This window comes from Leguminivora glycinivorella, chromosome 26, assembly GCF_023078275.1.
Source record: "Leguminivora glycinivorella isolate SPB_JAAS2020 chromosome 26, LegGlyc_1.1, whole genome shotgun sequence".
Lineage (NCBI taxonomy): Eukaryota > Metazoa > Arthropoda > Insecta > Lepidoptera > Tortricidae > Leguminivora > Leguminivora glycinivorella.
The window spans coordinates 10,862,505-10,882,524 of record NC_062996.1 but is presented as its reverse complement, the minus strand read 5'-3'; the positions used below and the strand labels follow the sequence as shown (position 1 = coordinate 10,882,524).

The window sequence follows — 20,020 nt, the reverse complement described above, 5'->3', positions numbered from 1 at the left end:
GGACGGACAGACAGACATGGCGAAACTATAAGGGTTCCTAGTTGGCTACGGAACCCTAAAAATGGCTCCTTGAGAAGATGTTCTACAATTATGATGAGTTTTTTGACATTCCACTTACAATTTAATGTTGTATTTTAACGATTTGGATATGTATGTAGTAAGTAATAATACAATAAAGTTGTAAGGTGGATGTACCACTGCTCGACAGGTTAAGGGAAAATATTTATGTGTTTCGTGATATTACGATAATTTACCCATCTATACAAAACATATCCATCTTTTTTGGGAGATGTGACCTTTAACTTTGTTAAATGCAATTAGTTTCATACAGTGATAATATAAAAAAATCTCAAAATTAAATAAAACATAAGTCAATACGCTTGTCCGAATAACTGACAGGTGCTTTTGCTGGCAGTCCTAATAGATGACATCTAAGTATGATTCAGGAAAAACAGTAAAAAACAAGTGTTTTGGGTTAAAATTTACTACAAAATTAAATAATTTAATAAAAAAAACGTATTCTGTTGATAACATTTACTTTTTACGTGTTACATTTATGTAATAAAATATGTAATTTACATTTATGTAATTTCTTTGCTGCCGAGGCGATGGACGAACCCCTTAACACATCTTCTATGGCCTTTTCTAAGTCTTCTTGAGAATATCTCTTCCACTGACCTTTATCAGGCGGCATTTCTGAAAATATACCCAAAGTTTTGTGAAAAATGACATGTCAAGCACTACCCAAAGAAATTATACAGATTTCACTACATTTAACGAGAAAACATATCAATAAAACCGTAAAAGATATACAAAAAACTGTCTATGTGCATGTAATTTGTTTTTTTTTCAGTAAAGTTAATGTGACTTACAGAAAAATATGCTGATAATATGAAACTGTAAACGATTCGTTTTGGCTACTTTAATCGTGATATCCTGAAAAAACGGCTCGACAAACATTGGGACTTGGAAAATAACGTAACAGTCCCAATAAATGCCAGCCGTGTCGAGTTTTAGACTTGCGACGGTTTTCAGTCCTAATAAATGACACGCTTGTTTATCACAGTAACAATGAACGAAATCGACATTTAATTACTTAAATATCTTCCCGCACATTCTAGCACCAACACAATTATAGAATATGTTCACAACTTACCGTGAAAGTATTTCAAATAAGTCAGCAAATACGAGCAAAGCTTTACCAAATCGCTAACAAAATTGAGAGATTGATTGCTCATGACAATGTCATCACATATATTATTCATTAATTGAAAAAAGTTTCTATATTTTATAATATGGCGTATGAAATGTGAAGGCTACAAACATTTCTCATCTAATAAATCTAATTGCGATGAATGTAACGGTAATCTTATCTTATTAATCGCTATTTAAACCATGGGTGACGAGTACTAGTACCGCGTCGAGCACTAGTACATCCACCTTATTAGGTAGATTGATTAATTTATAAATGATGAATAAACGCATGACATATACATAGAGACATAAATATTATGCAACAAAATATGGACATGTAACAATTGTTATCAATAAAGATTTTTCATTTTTCATTTTTCATTTTTTTACCATCCCATACATTAAAATGCGACCGCCTACGAACGCGCTTACACTTCACCACACATAGATGGCGCCACAAAAAAATGCCTTGTTGCCACCGATTATTTGTAGATTGGCATTAAGTGTCAAGAGCCGTAAATCTATGTCAAAAGTGACACTTAACGCCATCTACAAGTATAATCGAAAACTACGAGACATTTTTTTTGTGGCGCCATGTGTGGTGGAGTGTAAGCGCGTTCGTAGGCGGTCGCATTTTAATGTATGGGATGGTATGATCTTGTTATATTTAATTTATGGTATTTCATAGTAATTCCATATTAGCAAATCGTTTTGACAGTTCATAAGAAGCTGATTTGACTAGGAAACTAGCCTAATATATGCTTGTTGTCAAGAGGACGCTGTTATTCTGATGTATGGAGTAACAGTTCAGTATAGTATGAAAAAAATAGTTCTAATGAAATTCCGCAAGATGGCGCGTAGTCATATATTTCTGGCCAGGTTTTACTTGTCGACCGGTCTGGCCTGCCTGCTAAGCCGTGGTACCGGGTTCGAATCCCGGTAAGGGTATTTGTGTGTTGAGCACAGACAGTTCCTGAGTCATGTTTTCTGTTTTATAAGAAATTGTATAAATTAATAAGTGGCAACACTTTGTGTTGACTGAAGAAAAAGTGACTATAATATTGCAAATTCGATACTAGAATGTTGTCACTTTTTAATTTTGACAATTTCCAGTTTTAGTTTTCGACCGGAATTTTCGATACTAATTTTCTACTTTAAATTATTGAATATTGTTTAAGTATGATTTATTTTAAGTTTATTGTTTGTTTTAAAAATGATGTACAGTGAAGTAATATTTTACTTATATTTTTAGATTTGATACTTCTTCGTAAGTCTTTTTTTATTGTATATTAACAGTTTTTTTTTTAACTTATTTCAATAACTCTTAGATGGAAAGTGAAAAAATCTAATCAATTTCGGAAATATGCATCTCAGCAATTCCCGTCAACTTTGTACAATGCCACGTCAGCAAATTTTAATTGATCCTATTTTGTTACCAACATTTAGTAATATAATTCGACTTTCGTAAGATATATACAGGATAATTGTTATAATTAAGAAAATATAGATACTAGAGAACCTTAATGACGAAATAAAACTTAATAAAATCTCAATTCATCAACAAAATCTTGGTAACAAAATAGGAATTAATAAAAACAAATTTAATTTTTCCCTTAATTTTTGTACAAAGTTGACGGGAATTGCTGATCTAAGGGTTATCTAATAAATACAATGATTGTTTAGTAATACTTTTATAATCTAATGAAAATGTTGAACACAGTTAAATCACTTCAAATAAAAATAATAATACCATTTTTAGAGGAAAGAGTTCTAACTCCATACATCAGTAAATGCGAGTTATTTGCAGTGACATCTAGCGACATTCACGCGTCAAATATCGTTATCAGTACTGCTACTTGTCAATAGATGTCGCTACGAACGAAAAGTCTAACGCTCAACAATTTTTAGTTAATATTACAATAGTATTAATCAGTATTCTGTTTTCAATTCCTTCTGCTTGTAATATAAGTTGTAAACTGTTTTAATATTATTTTTTTGGCAGACGCGACACTGTTGACACCTAGTGTCTAGTAGTGGTACTGATAATTTACGCTAGTTGACGCGTGATTGACGCTAGATGTCACTACAAATAACTCTTATTTAGTGATGTATAGAGTTACAACTCTTTACTTACAGTTTCACAAGTCATATTTTCATAACAAATTTACTTAAATCATGAAATTTCCACACTTTCAGTGCCTAGCAGAATTAAGCTTGGCTCTAAAGCTGAGTTTAGACGAGCAAGTTATTGCTGCAAGTTTTGACACAGAAGTATATGCAAGAAAGAGATGCAGATATTTGCCACTCACTCTTACCTATAGTTGCGTCTCAAAACTCGCAGCAATAACTTGCTGGTCTAAACTCAGCTTAATATTTATCTTTTGTGTTCAACATTTTCTTATACAAATGTTAACACGTTTACTAGACGTGTGTAACGCGTGTGTAAAAGAGTGTGTAACTAGTGTGTAACTGGTGTGTTTGCGCGCGCAGCGGTGGCGACACCGGCGGTCGTTTCCAGAGACTACTCACGTAAGCCACGCCTACTAATGTTTATCGACATCGATATTTACAACACTAGTTATTTTATTATTGTAAGACATTTGGGTTCTTCTCTCACTGAATATAAGTGTTACCGATATGGATGTCAATACGTTTAAACAAAGACATATCGTCACTACTTTTAAAAAAACTTGTATCTTCGTCTGTCAATGAAAAGAAAATTGTAGTAAGTATGTATGGAATGCATATAGACTTACTGCGTTTTAACTTTGAGGAACAGCGTGAGATACGAGATTTTTTAAAAGTAGTGACGATATATAACTCCGTATAGACAGATAAAGTCTAAGAAAAAAAGGTACGGTGGCCGCCTAGATTGCATTACACCTTTGGGGTACGCTCAGCTAGATGGCACTAATACTAATATTTGACATTTTAACACGTATCAAGCTAAGAATAATATGGCCGAAATTGTCAAAACTGAGGTTCAAAAGTTTTAAGCTTGTGCCGAGAGATGGCAGTCTGTGCACTGTGATTACACATTTTACTTCGACAGTAACTCTCTATAATACTCGATCCTCTTTGGTTTAAATAACAAAGAAATCAATGAGTCTTTCACTAACGCAGTTAAAATGCTGTGTCATACATATATAAATGTCAATCTGATAAAAAATAATAAATTTGTTGGGTATGCCTGACGTTAGGAATTATTATTGACGACCGGTCTGGCGCAGTCGGTAGTGACCCTGCCTGCTACGCCGCGGTCCCGGGTTCGAATCCCGGTAAGGGCATTTATTTGTGTGATGAGCACAGATATTTGTTCCTGAGTCATGGATGTTTGTATGTGCATGTATGTATATAAGTATTTATATATTATATGTATTGTTGTCTGAGTACCCACAACACAAGCCTTCTTGAGCTTACCGTGGGCCTCAGTCAATCTGTGTAAGAATGTCCTATAATATTTATTATTTATTTATTTATTATATTTATTGGGTAAACGCGATTCTGTATCTGTTGACATATTTCTGAGATATGTCAAATGAATAATATACATAAAGTGATCAAAATGCGTCGTTATTGAAATGTGTATTTTCGAATATCAAAATGTTTTAAGACATGTTTTTGTGTTGTGTATCGATGTCGATAAAAAATGGCTCTAAATGTTGTCTGTCATAACCAAGCATGCCTATCCTTCCCTAATTAATAATTTATTCAAGGCGGCTGGAAAAGCAGCTAACATAAAAATTAACTCATCGAATACATTTATACGCGTTAAACTTTCGTGAGACATATTCAAATAATTAATGAGTCCACGGAGTTTAGCCGTCGCGTGAACTCCTATACGCTTGAAGAGCCTCCAAATTGGCCCGAAACATGTCGCAGCAATAGCGATATAGTAACGTGAGTACAACCGTAGATTAATTAATCATCGAATACTGTCAATATATTTTAAAAATGTTCTATAAAATATTTCCATATTGTTTCTGTGTAACAAAGAGGTTGAGAGACCGAGCTAAGTTTGAAGCGAGTACCTACATGAAGCGAGTATTTAGACTTTAGTAAACTTCCCAATTTGACGCCCAAAATAACACTTGTACCTTCTGCAGTTAGCACATGATTGCCGCGAGAGTATGTCGCCGCAAGATAGACTACCCGTCCTTATGTCATTAATACAGTTAGAAGAAGACGTGTTATCTATCTCGCGGCGACATACTCTCGTGGCGATCATGTGCTAGGCTTGCTGGACTCTCAAAATCACAACTTTCTTGGTTAAATGTCTCATATTATATGATCCATTGATCGTGTTTTCTAAATAATTGTATGTATGTATGTATGTATAAGCTTTATTGTACATAAAGGAAACAAAAGAGACACCGTTACAGAGTCAGTAATATACAATGTAGGCGGACTTATCCCTTAATGGGATCTCTTCCAGTCAACCTTTCCAGTCAATTGTCGTGTTAGACATGTGTTTTCGATGTATAAGTACTATTAAGTGTGAATATAATGTATAAATATGTATATATATTTATACAGCGGCAGTGACGCCAGTACATGCGCCCGCGGAAATACGTAAGAGAAATGATTTAAATATAATCAGTGTCGCATGATCGTCGTCCCGTGAGATTTGTGAGATGTATTTGTTTTTATTTTTGCGTCATTTGATACACACAGAATACATTTAACGCATTAGGGTTGTTTCAAACGAACTTGTTATCGTCACGTCACGGTACAAAAACGTTTTTTTGGGCGCCATAGAACGCTAGTCTGAAAACGCCCTTATGAGCTATGTGGTTTGACAAAAGATAACTACAAACAAACAAACAAACAATATTTTATTTACAGAAAAAGGGTATAAATTACGTGACAGTGTAAAAGACAAATTGTATCACCTTTTTCGACTGTTTTAAACACAGAACTAAATCAAGATAGAAGGAAAATGCTCGGCGATTAACAGCGAAACCGAGCGTGTAACGTTTTGTGTCGAGCCTATGACGTCACGTGTACTTTAGTGATGGGAACGTTGTCGCCGCGTAACCCATTCGATCGATTGTGGAGGTTGCGTGCGGGATGCCCGCCGAAGTTAAAAATATCGGATGTTCATCTTCATTGTGAAATGAAGTAAGTATATACCTGTATTCGTGTGATGACAAACAATTCACTAGTAGGTATATAATTTGCCTAAGGCCAGGAACAAAGATTTTAGTAGGTAGGTATTAATACTAGTTAATATTTCGTAATATTTTTAAGAAAATCGACCATGTATCTACTCACTTCATTATCCTCCTGTTATTTGTTACAACTTTTAGTAATATATAAATATAATTAACCATTAACACATTTTTAGAGTTATTTTTATTCATAATAAATATAGAGCGTATGTTTGTATTTGTTTTTCTGCCGACCACAAATTCAACGTTAATACCGTAACTGTAACCTATTTTAAACTTAAATTTACTTTTCACTCGTACTTTATATGTATAGTTTCATAACAATATAAAAACATAATTATAATTTCCACTGCTTCGCAAAATCGATTTAAATCGAATAAGGAAATCGCAGCATACATGACGATATAGTTCCGTGGTGCACCACTATTCTTAAGTTCGACGTGAGTTCGACGGACAAAATAACAAATCTACCTTCACTTTGTCTCGACAGTTTAAATAGCCTATTTTTATATCGCTTGTTTTAAACGCACGCCAAGTCGGACTCGTCAAATTAAAGCCGCAATGGAAAACTAGTTTGACGGCCGTACGTCAGCTAATGTTTTGATGATAAAAATAGGAAAATCGTGTTTTTTATTTAATAAAAAATATTTTAGGACAAATGGTACTTACCGATGATAGGAAACACTTTGTTTAACACTCTTGCTTTTATTGGTGGTGTTTGAACAGTTAATTATCGAATACCGACCCATTTTGTATTTTTCACTGTATGTCACTCGCGGGCAGCGGTCGGGAGCAGACTGACTTGCGCGGCGAACAATGTTGCTCGCTATTTAACTTTTCCGCACGCGAAGTAGATACACTTTTTCCTTCTATCTTGATTTAGTTCTGTGGTTTTAAACAGTATGCAAATATTTACAAATGGTATACAAAATACAATTATACAATTTGGCTACATACCACTACTTAGCTGCAAAAGTCCAAACTCAGGCTATCTAATAGATAGGATACTATTTCTACATATCGATAAATTTATCGACACAAGGCAGCACTACAACACCGTTAAAAAACGTGAGTTCCTTCTATAAATTTAAAATTGTACTTTTTTGGATCACAAATAATATTTTGAAATGAGCAAATACATCTCATTTTGTTACAAGTTTTTATTCAACTTGCCTTGTTAGTATGTTAGTGTGCGTCAAAACGTACAAGCTAAATTTGACCCACTTCCCGGTTCCCGATTGAGCTGAAATTTTGCCCACATATGTAAATCACGTGACAATGCAATATTATGGTGTCACGGAGCTGATCTGATGATGGAGCCGAAAGGTGGTCTGTTATGAAACGTCGTATCCCCATCGAGTAAGGGGTTTTTAGAAACGTCTCGGAGAGCAGCAGCATAAAAGCTTGTGCCAAAAATGTTTTTTTTTAAACTTTTTTTTTAATTTCCTGTCCATGCCGAACGTTTTGTCATTTTTTTAAGTTTATTTAGAAGCCCTTTTCATCTCGTCGTTATTGGCAGCCAAAGGGTTAACTCTTAAATGTTATAAACATAGTGCTAATTATTATAATTTTTGGTATCCTCTAAAAACTAAGGGTTTAGGTAACTAATTTTACTTGGAATGGATACTAATTTAAATTAATGTATTAATTTTGTCATGTCGTCATTTTTTTTATAATTTGCTGTGAATGTGAAACTATGTCAACTGTCAATCTGCTTTGTTTTAATTTAATTTTAATTCTTATAACTAATGTAATGCGATGCATTGACGTTTATCCTTGCAAAGTCTATATCAATTAGAGTGAATATTGAACTTTTTTGATCTATTTTATTTTAGATATTAACCCACTTATTCATAAAAAACTTACTAAACTGATTAGTTAATAATGTAAGAATTTATGTAAAAAATTATAACCTAACCACAAAATTAAAATTTTGAAAACCCCCGACCGCGACATAGTAGACCGATTTTCATGAAACATGGCTAAGAACACTCCCGACTAACTCAGCTTTCAGACTAAAAAAAAACTAAATCCAAGTCGGTTCATCCGTTCGGCAGCTACAATGCCACAGACAGACACGCACACAGACAGACAGACAGACACGTCAAACTTATAACACCCCTTCGTTTTTGCGTCGGGGGTAGTAGATAGATAGTAGTAGATGGATAGTAGATATCTATCTCTATCGCGTATTGGCGCGACAGAGCCAGACTAGCTTTCGCGGCGTTTCGTTTTCGTTCCGCGTCGGAGAAATGCCATTGGCTACGGGGCCAGTTTAGTAATGTTTTTACACTGAGAGAAATTTGCATTGTGAATTTAACAAGTTCGACTTGTTGCGGTTTATCCGTTTGAATCAGCCAAACGTATGTTTAAAACAATATGTGTCAGGTTGTTTTTATAAAATCGACTTGTTGATTCAAATATATTGCCAATTCAAATGACAAGTAGCTTGTTGTTTGAACCAAAGAGCACGTAGGCGCTATTTTAACCAAAAAACTTGTTGAACGAACATGAAAACTGGTTGTATTTTCTCTCAGTGTATGAATAAGAGGGTAAGACTTTGTGAGGCTAAATTACTCAAGTATTTGTATCATATTATGAGCAATGATTTTTAAATTATGGTTTTCGTATGACTTTTTTAAAGCTTGTGACTTCCTAAATAAGATGTATCTAAACTTAAAAGTCATTGCTCAATTCATAATGCAGAATGCAATTTAATTTAATCTGTGTCATGCCATGTACTTATCATTGTAACTCTTAAGATTAACTTATTTTTACCGATTTAAATGTTAACCTTTTTCCACACCGACGAAGGTTACAAAAATATCAAAATTTAAAACAGTCGCAAAAAATGTCGTACAATACACGTGCGAAAAGGAAATTCGTAATTCGTGTCGATTTAAAAACCTTCGTGTTTTAATATATCGCCACTCGTTTCGAACGAGTCGAAGTCGAAAAAAAATTGAAAAAAGTTAAATTGTGTAGATATTTTTGAGATCTTCTCTGGTGCCATGCGCTACTTAGGGCCAGTTGCATCAACCACATTTGACAGACACATCATCGTCACGCTGTAGACGTCTATGGAACTTCCCATACAATAAAATTTAACGAACGCTTTAACGGTGACAGACGGTTTGATGCAACAGACCCTTATTGTAATTTTAAATAACAGGAACTGGTGAATGATTTAACTATAAAAAAATGTTTCCAATACGACATTATGGAGGTACCATAGAATTGGTCTTTAGGAACTAGTTTTTTTTAACCCCCGACGCAAAAACGACGGGGTTTTATAAGTTTGACGTGTCTGTTTGTCTGTGTGTCTGTCTGTAACATCGTAGCTCCCGAACGGATGAACCGATTTAGATTTAGTTTTTTTTTGTCTGAAAGCTGAATTAGTCGGGAGTGTTCTAAGCCATGTTTCATGAAAATCAGTCGGGTTTTTTCAAAATTTTAATTTTGTGGTTATTAGTAGTCTTTTTAACGTAGGTATAGTGAAATTAGTTGAGCTTTGTTACGATGTTTTCTTTTACCGTAAAGCGATTTCTAAATATCGAATGATATTTCAGAACAAAAATCGTATAACCTAAGCAAAAAATTAAAATTTTGAAAAAACCCCCGTTCGCGACATACTAGACCGATTTTCATGAAACATGGCTAAGAACACTCCCGACTAACTCAGCTTTCAGACAAAAAAACTAAATCTAAATCGGTTCATCTGTTCGGGAGCTACGATGCCACAGACAGACACACACACAGACAGACAGACAGACAAGTCAAACTTATAACACCCCGTCGTTTTTGCGTCGGGGGTTAAAAATGGTTCTTCAAGACTTTTTTAAAATTAAATGGCTTCAGTCCATTGGGACTATTTCGCCAGTGTCAAGGTGATATGAGCTAATATTGGTAATTTTTGTACGGTAATTACGGTGACTTAGCACTTGTAAATTGATAGCTAGATTTTACAAGAGCACGTGGACTACCGGTCGTTTACGACAAAAAAGAGGCTAAACGCGTTTCGAGAACAATTCTTCATCAGCTTCTCACTACACCATTAGTTTACTGCATAATAAGCTATCAATATTACACTTTAAACAACATTAATGAGTAAAAGAAAAATAAATTATTCACGACACGAAACCGCTATGATGGCGTCCCAACCGGAAGTCTCTTCAAGACTTGTTAGTTCAGTAATGCAGACGGACGTACGGACGGACGGACGTTTCAAACAAAAAAAAACTTAATCTAATTCGGTTCATCCGTTCGGGAGCTACGATGCCACAGACAGACACACACACAGACAGACAAACAGACACGTCAAACTTATAACACCCCGTCGTTTTTGCGTCCTGTTTTGGACCCATGTTTCATGAAAATCAGTCTACTATGTCGGGGTTTTTTTTAAATTATCATTTTGTGGTTAGGTTATATCTTCATATGTTCATATGACTAATAGCCAGTTGTATGTATAGAGAAAAGACATATATAACTCCGTATAGACAGATAAAGTCTAAGAAAAAAACGTACCTCAGTACCATACGGAAAAAGGTACGGTACGCTCAGCTATGTGGCGCTAATATTAATATTTGATATTTTAACACATATCGAGCTAAGAATATGGACCAAATTGTCAAAACTGAGGTTCAAAAGTTTTAAGCCTGTATCAAGAGATGGCAGTCTATGCACTGTGATTGTGTGTGTGTGGATTGAGTGAGCACCTTCCGAAAATAAAAAAAAATATGCTGATCATTTAGTAAAAGTTCTAAAACAATTGTAAAACGAATCTCTGAATTTGTAAAAAGATAAATCAAAAGATACAGCCATTAACATGTGCTCACTCAGTTCTCACAAACTACCAACGAAAACAGTGAATATATTCATTTAACATATAATATTTATATACTAACATTTAGTAAAAAATAGGCCAACCTACCTCTATAAATATTAGATTACCTAGTGACGTATTTAATTTTTTACAAATAGTTTCTTATGCTCACTCAATCCTCACACTTTTGAAAAGCCGAATTTTGATGAAAAACATAAGATTTAGACCGCTATTATATGTGTATAGTTTAGTAAAAGTGAAATGGAAATTTGTAAAATACAAAACGAACCACTAACGTGTCAGGTTTTTTTATAATAAATTTTTGTAAGTGCTCACTCAGTCCACACGTTTTGAGAAAGTTAAAAATGTAAATATCTTACGATTTGTAGCACCTAAGACACTCGAAAGTACTTCAACATTTAGTAAAAATTTTTACTAAATATCCACCATCTAATATTTTATATTCGTTGTCTGGTTTTAAAGATATTCAGACATAACTTTTCTCATACAAATGTATCAAGTAGGGTGACCACACTATGTCGGCTCCTGATTTTCCCCACCTTCCCATTGTCATATTGAGATTGGGGAGTTTCGATCAATTTTGATAATAGTTTATATTAAACTAATACCATATATATTAATTCTCCATCTGCAAACTGTTTTTAGGTTATGTTCTTGGCCTAGTGATGATGTGTATTGTGTAATTTTTATCGACGTCAGGATAATAACCATATCGACATTCATGCATTAAAAAGGACATGAATGATAATTGGTAAGAAACAAAGAATATAATACTTCACTAGTAAGAAACCAGAACCTGGTAATCTAATCGTGCTAACAGATGAGCGTACCGGATTTATAAGTGGGAGCGAGAAATATTATTTTCTCGCTCCCACTTATAAATCCGGTACGCTCATCTGTTAGCACGATTAGATTATTAAATGGGAGCGAGAAATATTATTTTCTCGCTCCCATTTACAAGCTAGCAAGCATCCATATGGATGACCTTGGTGCGGTACGGTGCTCGTACGGTCATGTGTTAGCAGCTTTACAGCGTGCGTAGCCGAATGGCATTACTCCGACGCCAAACGAAAACGAAACGCCGTGCCAGTTAGTCTGGCTCTGTCGCGCCAATACGCACGAGCTATATAGATGTCGACATGGTTATTATCCTGACGTCGATAAAAATTACACAATACACATCATCACTAGGCCAAGAACATAACCTAAAAACAGTTTGCAGATGGAGAATTAATATGGTATTAGTTTAATATAAACTATTATCAAAATTGAACGAACGAAACTCCCCAATCTCAATATGACAATGGGAAGGTGGGGAAAATCAGGAGCCGACATAGTGTGGTCACCCTACTTGATACATTTGTATGAGAAAAGTTATGTCTGAATATCTTTAAAACCAGACAACGAATATAAAATATTAGATGGTGGATATTTAGTAAAAATTTTTACTAAATGTTGAAGTACTTTCGAGTGTCTTAGGTGCTACAAATCGTAAGATATTTACATTTTTAACTTTCTCAAAACGTGTGGACTGAGTGAGCACTTACAAAAATTCATTATAAAAAAACCTGACACGTTAGTGGTTCGTTTTGTATTTTACAAATTCCCATTTCACTTTTACTAAACTATACACATATAATAGCGGTCTAAATCTTATGTTTTTCATCAAAATTCGGCTTTTAAAAAGTGTGAGGATTGAGTGAGCATAAGAAACTATTTGTAAAAAATAAAATACGTCACTAGGTGATCTAATATTTATAGAGGTAGGTTGGCCTATTTTTTACTAAATGTTAGTATATAAATATTATATGTTAAATGAATATATTCACTGTTTTCGTTGGTAGTTTGTGAGAACTGAGTGAGCACATGTTAATGGCTGTATCTTTTGATTTATCTTTTTACAAATTCAGAGATTCGTTTTACAATTGTTTTAGAACTTTTACTAAATGATCAGCATATTTTTTTTTATTTTCGGAGGGTGCTCACTCAATCCACACACACACCTGTGATTACATATTTTACTTCGACAGTAACTCTCTATAATACTCGATCCTCTTTTGTATAGAGTGAACACTGAGCTCTCTAGACTTACCTATATATTGCTACAAAACGACTAGGTTCCAAGCTCTAATTACTAAACTGAAAAGTTTTAAATTCAAGAACGCTCTTGGAATATAATGCAATATGATTTATTAGTAAGATGTGGTAAGATTAATATTGGTACCTCCTAGTGTCACACAGTATATCATAACTTTATATTAACCCTACATATGTCTTGTAGAAGAGACACCAGTGAAAGTGGCGCCGGGCGTGGCCGCTGGGGAGGTAAACGAGGCGTTACAACAGCAGCTGAAGGTGCTTAGCTGGTGAGTTGTAGCTATTAACACATGTCTTGTATAGGAGACACCCCACATGTCGTGTAGAAGAGACACCAGTAAAGGTGGCCCACAACAGCAGCTGCAGGTGCTTAGCTGGTGAGTTATAACTATTAACACAGGTCTTGTATAAGAGACACCCACATTTCTTGTAGAAGAGACACCAGTGAAAGTGGCGCCGGGCGTCGCCGCCGCAGCTGCTGAAGGTGCTTAGCTGGTGAGTTGTAGCTATTAACACATGTCTTGTAGAAGAGACACCTCACATGTCTTGTAGAAGAGACACCAGTGAAAGTGGCGCCGGGCGTGGCCGCCGGGGAGGTAAACGAAGCGTTACAACAACAGCTGAAGGTGCTCAGCTGGTAAGTTATAACTATTAACACATATCTTGTGGAAGAGACACGCCACATGTCTTGTAGAAGAGACACCAGTGAAAGTGGCGCCGGGCGTCGCCGCCGCAGCTGCTGAAGGTGCTTAGCTGGTGAGTTGTAGCTATTAACACATGTCTTGTATAAGAGACACCCCACATGTCTTGTAGAAGAGACACCAGTTAAGGTGGCGCCGGGCGTGGCCGCTGGGGAGGTAAACGAGGCGTTACAACAACAGCTGAAGGTGCTCAGCTGGTAAGTTATAACTATTAACACATATCTTGTGGAAGAGACATTCCACATGTCTTGTAGAAGAGACACCAGTGAAAGTGGCGCCGGGCGTCGCCGCCGCAGCTGCTGAAGGTGCTTAGCTGGTGAGTTGTAGCTATTAACACATGTCTTGTATAAGAGACACCCCACATGTCTTGTAGAAGAGACACCAGTTAAGGTGGCGCCGGGCGTGGCCGCTGGGGAGGTAAACGAGGCGTTACAACAACAGCTGAAGGTGCTCAGATGGTAAGTTATAACTATTAACACATATCTTGTGGAAGAGACACGCCACATGTCTTGTAGAAGAGACACCAGTGAAAGTTTTTTCTTTCTTTTCAACTTTGGTTGCTTGCAACAATGTAAACTTCCAGTAAGTTGAGAATCACAAAACTCCCATAAGCAAAACTTACGATAAGCGTAAATGGATCCATAAGTTGCTTACGAAAGATTTATGTAAGCAACTTACAGGTGTAAAGGCGGCCATAGATCTATTTATTATTTCTATTGCCTGCTGCGCCGCGGTCCTGGGTTCGAATCCCGGTAAGGGCATTTATTTGTGTGATGAGCACAGATATTTATTCCTGAGTCATGGATGTTTTCTATGTATATAAGTATGTATTTATCTATTTAAGTATGTATATCGTCGCTTAGCACCCATAGTACAAGCTATGCTTAGTTTGGGGCTAAGTTGATCTGTGTAAGGTGTCCCCAATATTTATTTTATTTTATTTTTATTGATATTCGTGTAAATATCGTAACTCGTGTCTATTTTGTTTTAATTTATCGCTACTCGTTTCGAACTCTATTTCATACTTATGGCCAAATTTTGTCTATTACATAAAATTACACGTACACACAACATGTCGCTTCATTCTTCAGGACCCTGGAACGCGAGCGCGCCGCGCGAGTTGCCGCTTGCCGCCGCGCTGAGACCGTGGCAGCACGTAACTTGCGACCGCTGGATAATCCCGGAGCGCCTGAGGCCGTTGCTAGGCGACAGGCTGCCGCGGCGCTGCAGACTAGACTTGATACACTACAGTCGGTGAGTTTAAAATATCCGCTAGATGTCGTTGTACTGTTGGCGAAAAATCCTACATCGCGCAGTTAAGATTTTTTCGAGAATCATGACTTCTGGCCTATAGATTTGTATGCAGTGGGCTTTTTTGCAGCGTATTTAATGGAAAGAGACGCGCTATTAGCAGGGATCTTCCTTGGATTTTCTAGTATAGGATTGACAAAGATAATGTTAGAGTGAGATAGCGAAACCGTGGCAGCACGTAACTTGTGACCGCTAGAGAATCCCGGAGCGCCCGAGGCCGTTGCTAGGCGACAAGCCGCCGCGGCGCTGCAGACTAGACTTGATACACTACAGTCGGTGAGTGTTTAAAATGTCCGCTAGATGTCGCTGTACTGTTGGCGAAAAATCCTACATCGCGCTGTTCCGATTTTTCCCAGAATAATGACCTCTTGACATACTGTAGTCGGGAAGTGTTCGGTAGATGTCGCTGTACCGGGTGTGAAAAATCCTACATTGAACTGTTGTGCCTGCTCGTTCACTGAAAAGATCGCTCCCAACTCGTACGATCTGCGAGTGTACTAGTTCGTTCTTTTAGGACAGTAGTACACCGAGAGAGCGAGAGACAAATTGTGTCGCTTAACTTCAAAACTGGGTAAATCCATTCTGCTATAGGCACTGGTCATATTGCGAGCTAGTAAGCTATGAGCTCTCGGCTATAAAAACGAACAAAAGATAATCACTGCCGTGTAAATAAAAGAGACACGGCGATGTTTATAGTTACTCGCCCAGCGGTGAGCTATCAATATCGCCGTGTCTCTTTTATTTACACGGGAGTGATTATCTTTTGATCGTTTTTATAGCCGATAGCTCATAGCTTACTAGCTCGCGGTGGGACCAGTGCCATAAGGTTGATTTTCTTTCAGATCATTTTGTCTTTTTTATGTATTCAACCTTAAAGCAGAATGGATTTACCCAGGTTTGAAGTTAAGCGATACAATTGTGCATATCGTCACTACTTTTAAAAAATCTCGTATCTCTCGCTGTTCCTCAAAGTTAAAACGCAGTAAGTCTATATGCATTCCATACATACTTACTACAATTTTCTTTTCATTGACAGACGAAGATACAAGTTTTTTAAAAAGTAGTGACGATATGGCGTACAGTAACTCGCTCGTACTAGCCGAGAGCTGATCGGTCGTTTTCGCGCGCTCTCGGTCCGAGTCAGTCGGTTCTAGTTCGGTTGCGGTCGGATCACACGGATCGCTTTGCTGTCATTGTCACTTCTCGGCTCTTCGGTCCTTTCGCTCCCACTCTGTTGCGCGTGTGTGAGTGTACTAAATGTACTAGAGAGCAGAATCATATGGGAGTCATTCGGTCTAGTACAGTGCAGGGAATCGTGTCTTTTGTACTATTAGTACATGTACTACACAAGCCTACTACATTGCGCTGTTAAGATTTTTTCGAGAATCATGACCTCGATTTGTATGCAGTGAGCTTGGTTAGAGCAAAAAATTATATGGAAAGAGACGCACTGTCAGCACTGATCTACCTTAACTAGAGAATCCCGGAACGTTGGGCATCAAGTTAAAATTTGTATGAAGTTACTTTACACTCTTGTGGATAAAATTCACAAAATGAAATTTTGTCATTCGTTTATTCAAGTATCAACAGCCTTTACGTGGTGAAATTGTATTTTATGAAACTGGCGTTTAAGTGAGGTGAAAAAAGACGAGTAGCGTGAGTAACAATTTGAGGCGAAGCCGATAATTGTTAATAAAGACGCCACGAGTATTTTTGACTCAGTTAAACACCGTTGCATACAATACTTTTTCTTCGACCATGCACTTAGTTTTTAATAGTTTTCTAAAATAACTTTCGTGAAATTCACACTGTTTCCTGTATTTTGCCCACAGCCACCCTCGCCGGCTTCCCGCGCACGCGCGCAGTATCGTTATAACAATGCGTTGCCATGGTTACAAAGCCAAATAATGCGTTTTCAATTTTTTCGTCACTGCGCGCGTCCGCAGAAGCTGGCCGGCGCTGGCTTTGGGGAAGAGACTTTTATGTAGGGTTTTAAAGATCTATGCACGACCCTGTAAATGACGAATAACGGTTCGGGAGTAGAAAAAAAAATATTTTGACCCTTTAACGATAATGGCATTAATGTATTGTTGAAACAGGAATGGACGCTATTCGTGGCTCGCTCAGGGCTAGTCAAGTTCCCGGAAAACCCGAGCAAGTACGCTAAAACTTTGGAACAACATAAGGAGAAGCAGAGGCAGATGAGGAAACAGCTAGAGGTAGGCTGTCTCACTCACACATTTGCGAAGTACCTAACCTGTTGTTAATTCGTTATTTAAGATTTTCAGATTCAGATTCAATAATTTATTCAATGGTAAACACAGTTAATATACATAAGTAAGTATTATATAAAATTCTAATAAGTGATGAGATTTTAAAAAAATGTAACTGGTTTACCACGAAATGGTCCCGCCTCAGCATAAATGCTGACCCGGGGGTCAGCGCTGATCTTCCGGCGAGACCAGTTTGTGGGCCACAAACGCAGCTGAACGAAATTTAAATCTTTTCCCAGGACCGTCTCCTAGCCCTGCAAACCGAAGTGCGCGAGCAACTCCTCCTCCACCGACCCTGGCGCTGCGTGGAGGCTCCATTGGCTACGTTCCCCGCTCCCGACCTCACCGGAGCCCTAGCACCTAGAACAGTGCCCGTGGGAGCCCTGTACTACCCAGCGCCGAGTAACACTGAACACACGGTGTATGTCACGCCTAGGCAGCTAGCTACGTGAGTATTAACCATAGATTTCATATACACTGTGTTTTTAGGGTTCCGTAGTTAACTAACCCTTATAGTTTCGCCATGTCTGTCTGTCCGTCCGTCCGTCCGTCCGTCCGCGGATAATCTCTGTAACGGTTAGCACTAGAAAACATTTTCAAAAACTCAATATTATGACTCTGACATCTTTATATATATTTGAAATATGCAAATTTTTTAGAAAACAGACAATTCTTCCCAGTTGCCAAATTACCTCCAAACTTTAACTTACGCCCTAGAGACAGACTTCCAGTGCCATCATCTCAATTAAAAATGCATGCATCCAGTCCGCATGTAATGTGTATTAAAGTATATAATAAACTTCCGAAACACATCAGAGATGAAGACACGAACAGTTTATTTAATAAAAAGATCTCGAAATACTTATTAGATAATTCCTTTTATTCGTTACAAGAGTTTTTTGATAGTGATATATAGTTATAATATTTATTTGAGTAGAGTTATATAACTTTATAAGAAATTTATGTGTTTATCTCTCCTTAAAACAGTGTATATTTAATAAATAGCCTTAAGCCATAGTCATAACTATCACTATGTATTTAGATAAGTTAGATTTAAGTCATATTGCAGTGCCCTACAGGGTTTCATAGCTGAACTAACGAAATGTAACACCATGTATTTACCTATGGAAGCAATAAATATACTGATTACTGAAAGCTGAAATTTGGTACCAATATTTATACTAATCACGCCAACAAAGTGCAAAAATAAAAAATGGAAAAAAATGTTTTATTAGGGTACCACATGTAAAGTGGGGGCTGATATCTTTTTTTCATTCCAACCCCAACGTGTGATATATTGTTGGATAGGTATTTAAAAATGATTAAGGGTTTACTCAGATTGTTTTTTGATAATATTAATATTTTCGGAAATAATCGCGCCTAAAGAAAAAAAAAGTGCTTCCCCCCTCTAACTTTTGAACCATATGTTTAAAAAATATGAAAAAAATCACAAAAGTAGAACTTTATAAAGACTTTCTAGGAAAATTATTTTGAACTTGATATGTTCAGTAGTTTTTGAGAAAAATACGGAAAACTACGGAACCCTACACTGAGCGTGGCCCGACACGCTCTTGGCCGGTTTTTATTGAATTCCGTTAACTTCGGTTACACTCAGCTACCTACTGGTCGGAGATCGCTCATAATCGGGACGAGTGAAAATCGAAGGAATTTTCCCAGCAGTGGGACACAGTATAGGCTTGTAATAATAATAATTCTTTGTCTACAGGCTACGAGAACTGGTGGCTGAACTCAAATCGGACGACGTGAAACTGGAACTCAAACCGCTGGACGCTACAGTCTGCGCAGCCTAAACTTCAAGATAAGAATAGAGCTCGATTATATAACCTTTAATAACAGATAGAGATTTCTTGCAATATGTCCATTCGAGACATACAAATCGTCACTACTTTGAAAAAATCTCGTATCTCATGCTTCTCCTTAAAGTTAAAACGCAGTAAGTATACGCATTCCATACATACTTACTACAATTTTCTTTTCATTGACAGACAAAGATACAAGTTTTTTTAAAAGTAGTGACGAAATAGAAGAATTATAATTTTTCCCAGTGAAATCTTTTTGTAAATCGAATTTTAGTTAAAGAGAATTCGTTGACTAGAGCTGTCACTCGGTAGCTTAGTTGTGAAGGTTCGATTCCCTGGCGGATATTTAATTATTTAAGAACGCTTCAAATAAATGTAAGTATAAAGGACATTATGAAGGAATTTATTTATTATAATTGCAACTAGAGATTGAAGCGCTGGTAGCCTAGCGGTAAGTGCGTGCGACTTTCGTTCTGGAGGTCGCGGGTTCGAACCCCGGCTCTCGCACCAATGACTTTTTCACTTATGTGCGAAATGTCATTTGATATTTGCCAGTCGCTTTTCGGTGAAGGAAAACATCGTGAGGAAACCGGACTAATTCCAATAA

At 36.8% G+C, this 20,020-nt stretch overlaps 1 protein-coding gene and 1 long non-coding RNA gene across 2 annotated transcripts in view; one reads left to right on the top strand and one right to left on the bottom strand.

Annotated features, from left to right (window-relative positions):
• The window catches only part of LOC125239629 (dynactin subunit 1), an 89,923-nt gene extending 70,124 nt beyond the window's left edge, over window positions 1–19,799 (top strand). The window contains exons 26-31 of the mRNA XM_048147248.1: window positions 3,685–3,723; window positions 13,493–13,577; window positions 15,101–15,263; window positions 17,420–17,539; window positions 17,833–18,041; window positions 19,320–19,799. Of these exons, the coding sequence (XP_048003205.1) occupies window positions 3,685–3,723; window positions 13,493–13,577; window positions 15,101–15,263; window positions 17,420–17,539; window positions 17,833–18,041; window positions 19,320–19,404 (701 nt within the window). The 3' untranslated portion in view covers window positions 19,405–19,799. The remainder of the gene's footprint in view (window positions 1–3,684; window positions 3,724–13,492; window positions 13,578–15,100; window positions 15,264–17,419; window positions 17,540–17,832; window positions 18,042–19,319) is intronic.
• LOC125239630 lies at window positions 520–1,221 on the bottom strand. Its single transcript, XR_007178541.1, has 2 exons — window positions 1,157–1,221; window positions 520–696 (listed from the first exon to the last, which is right to left on the bottom strand). It is a non-coding gene; the product is annotated as an uncharacterized LOC125239630 (long non-coding RNA).
• Window positions 19,800–20,020: the final 221 nt, after the last annotated feature.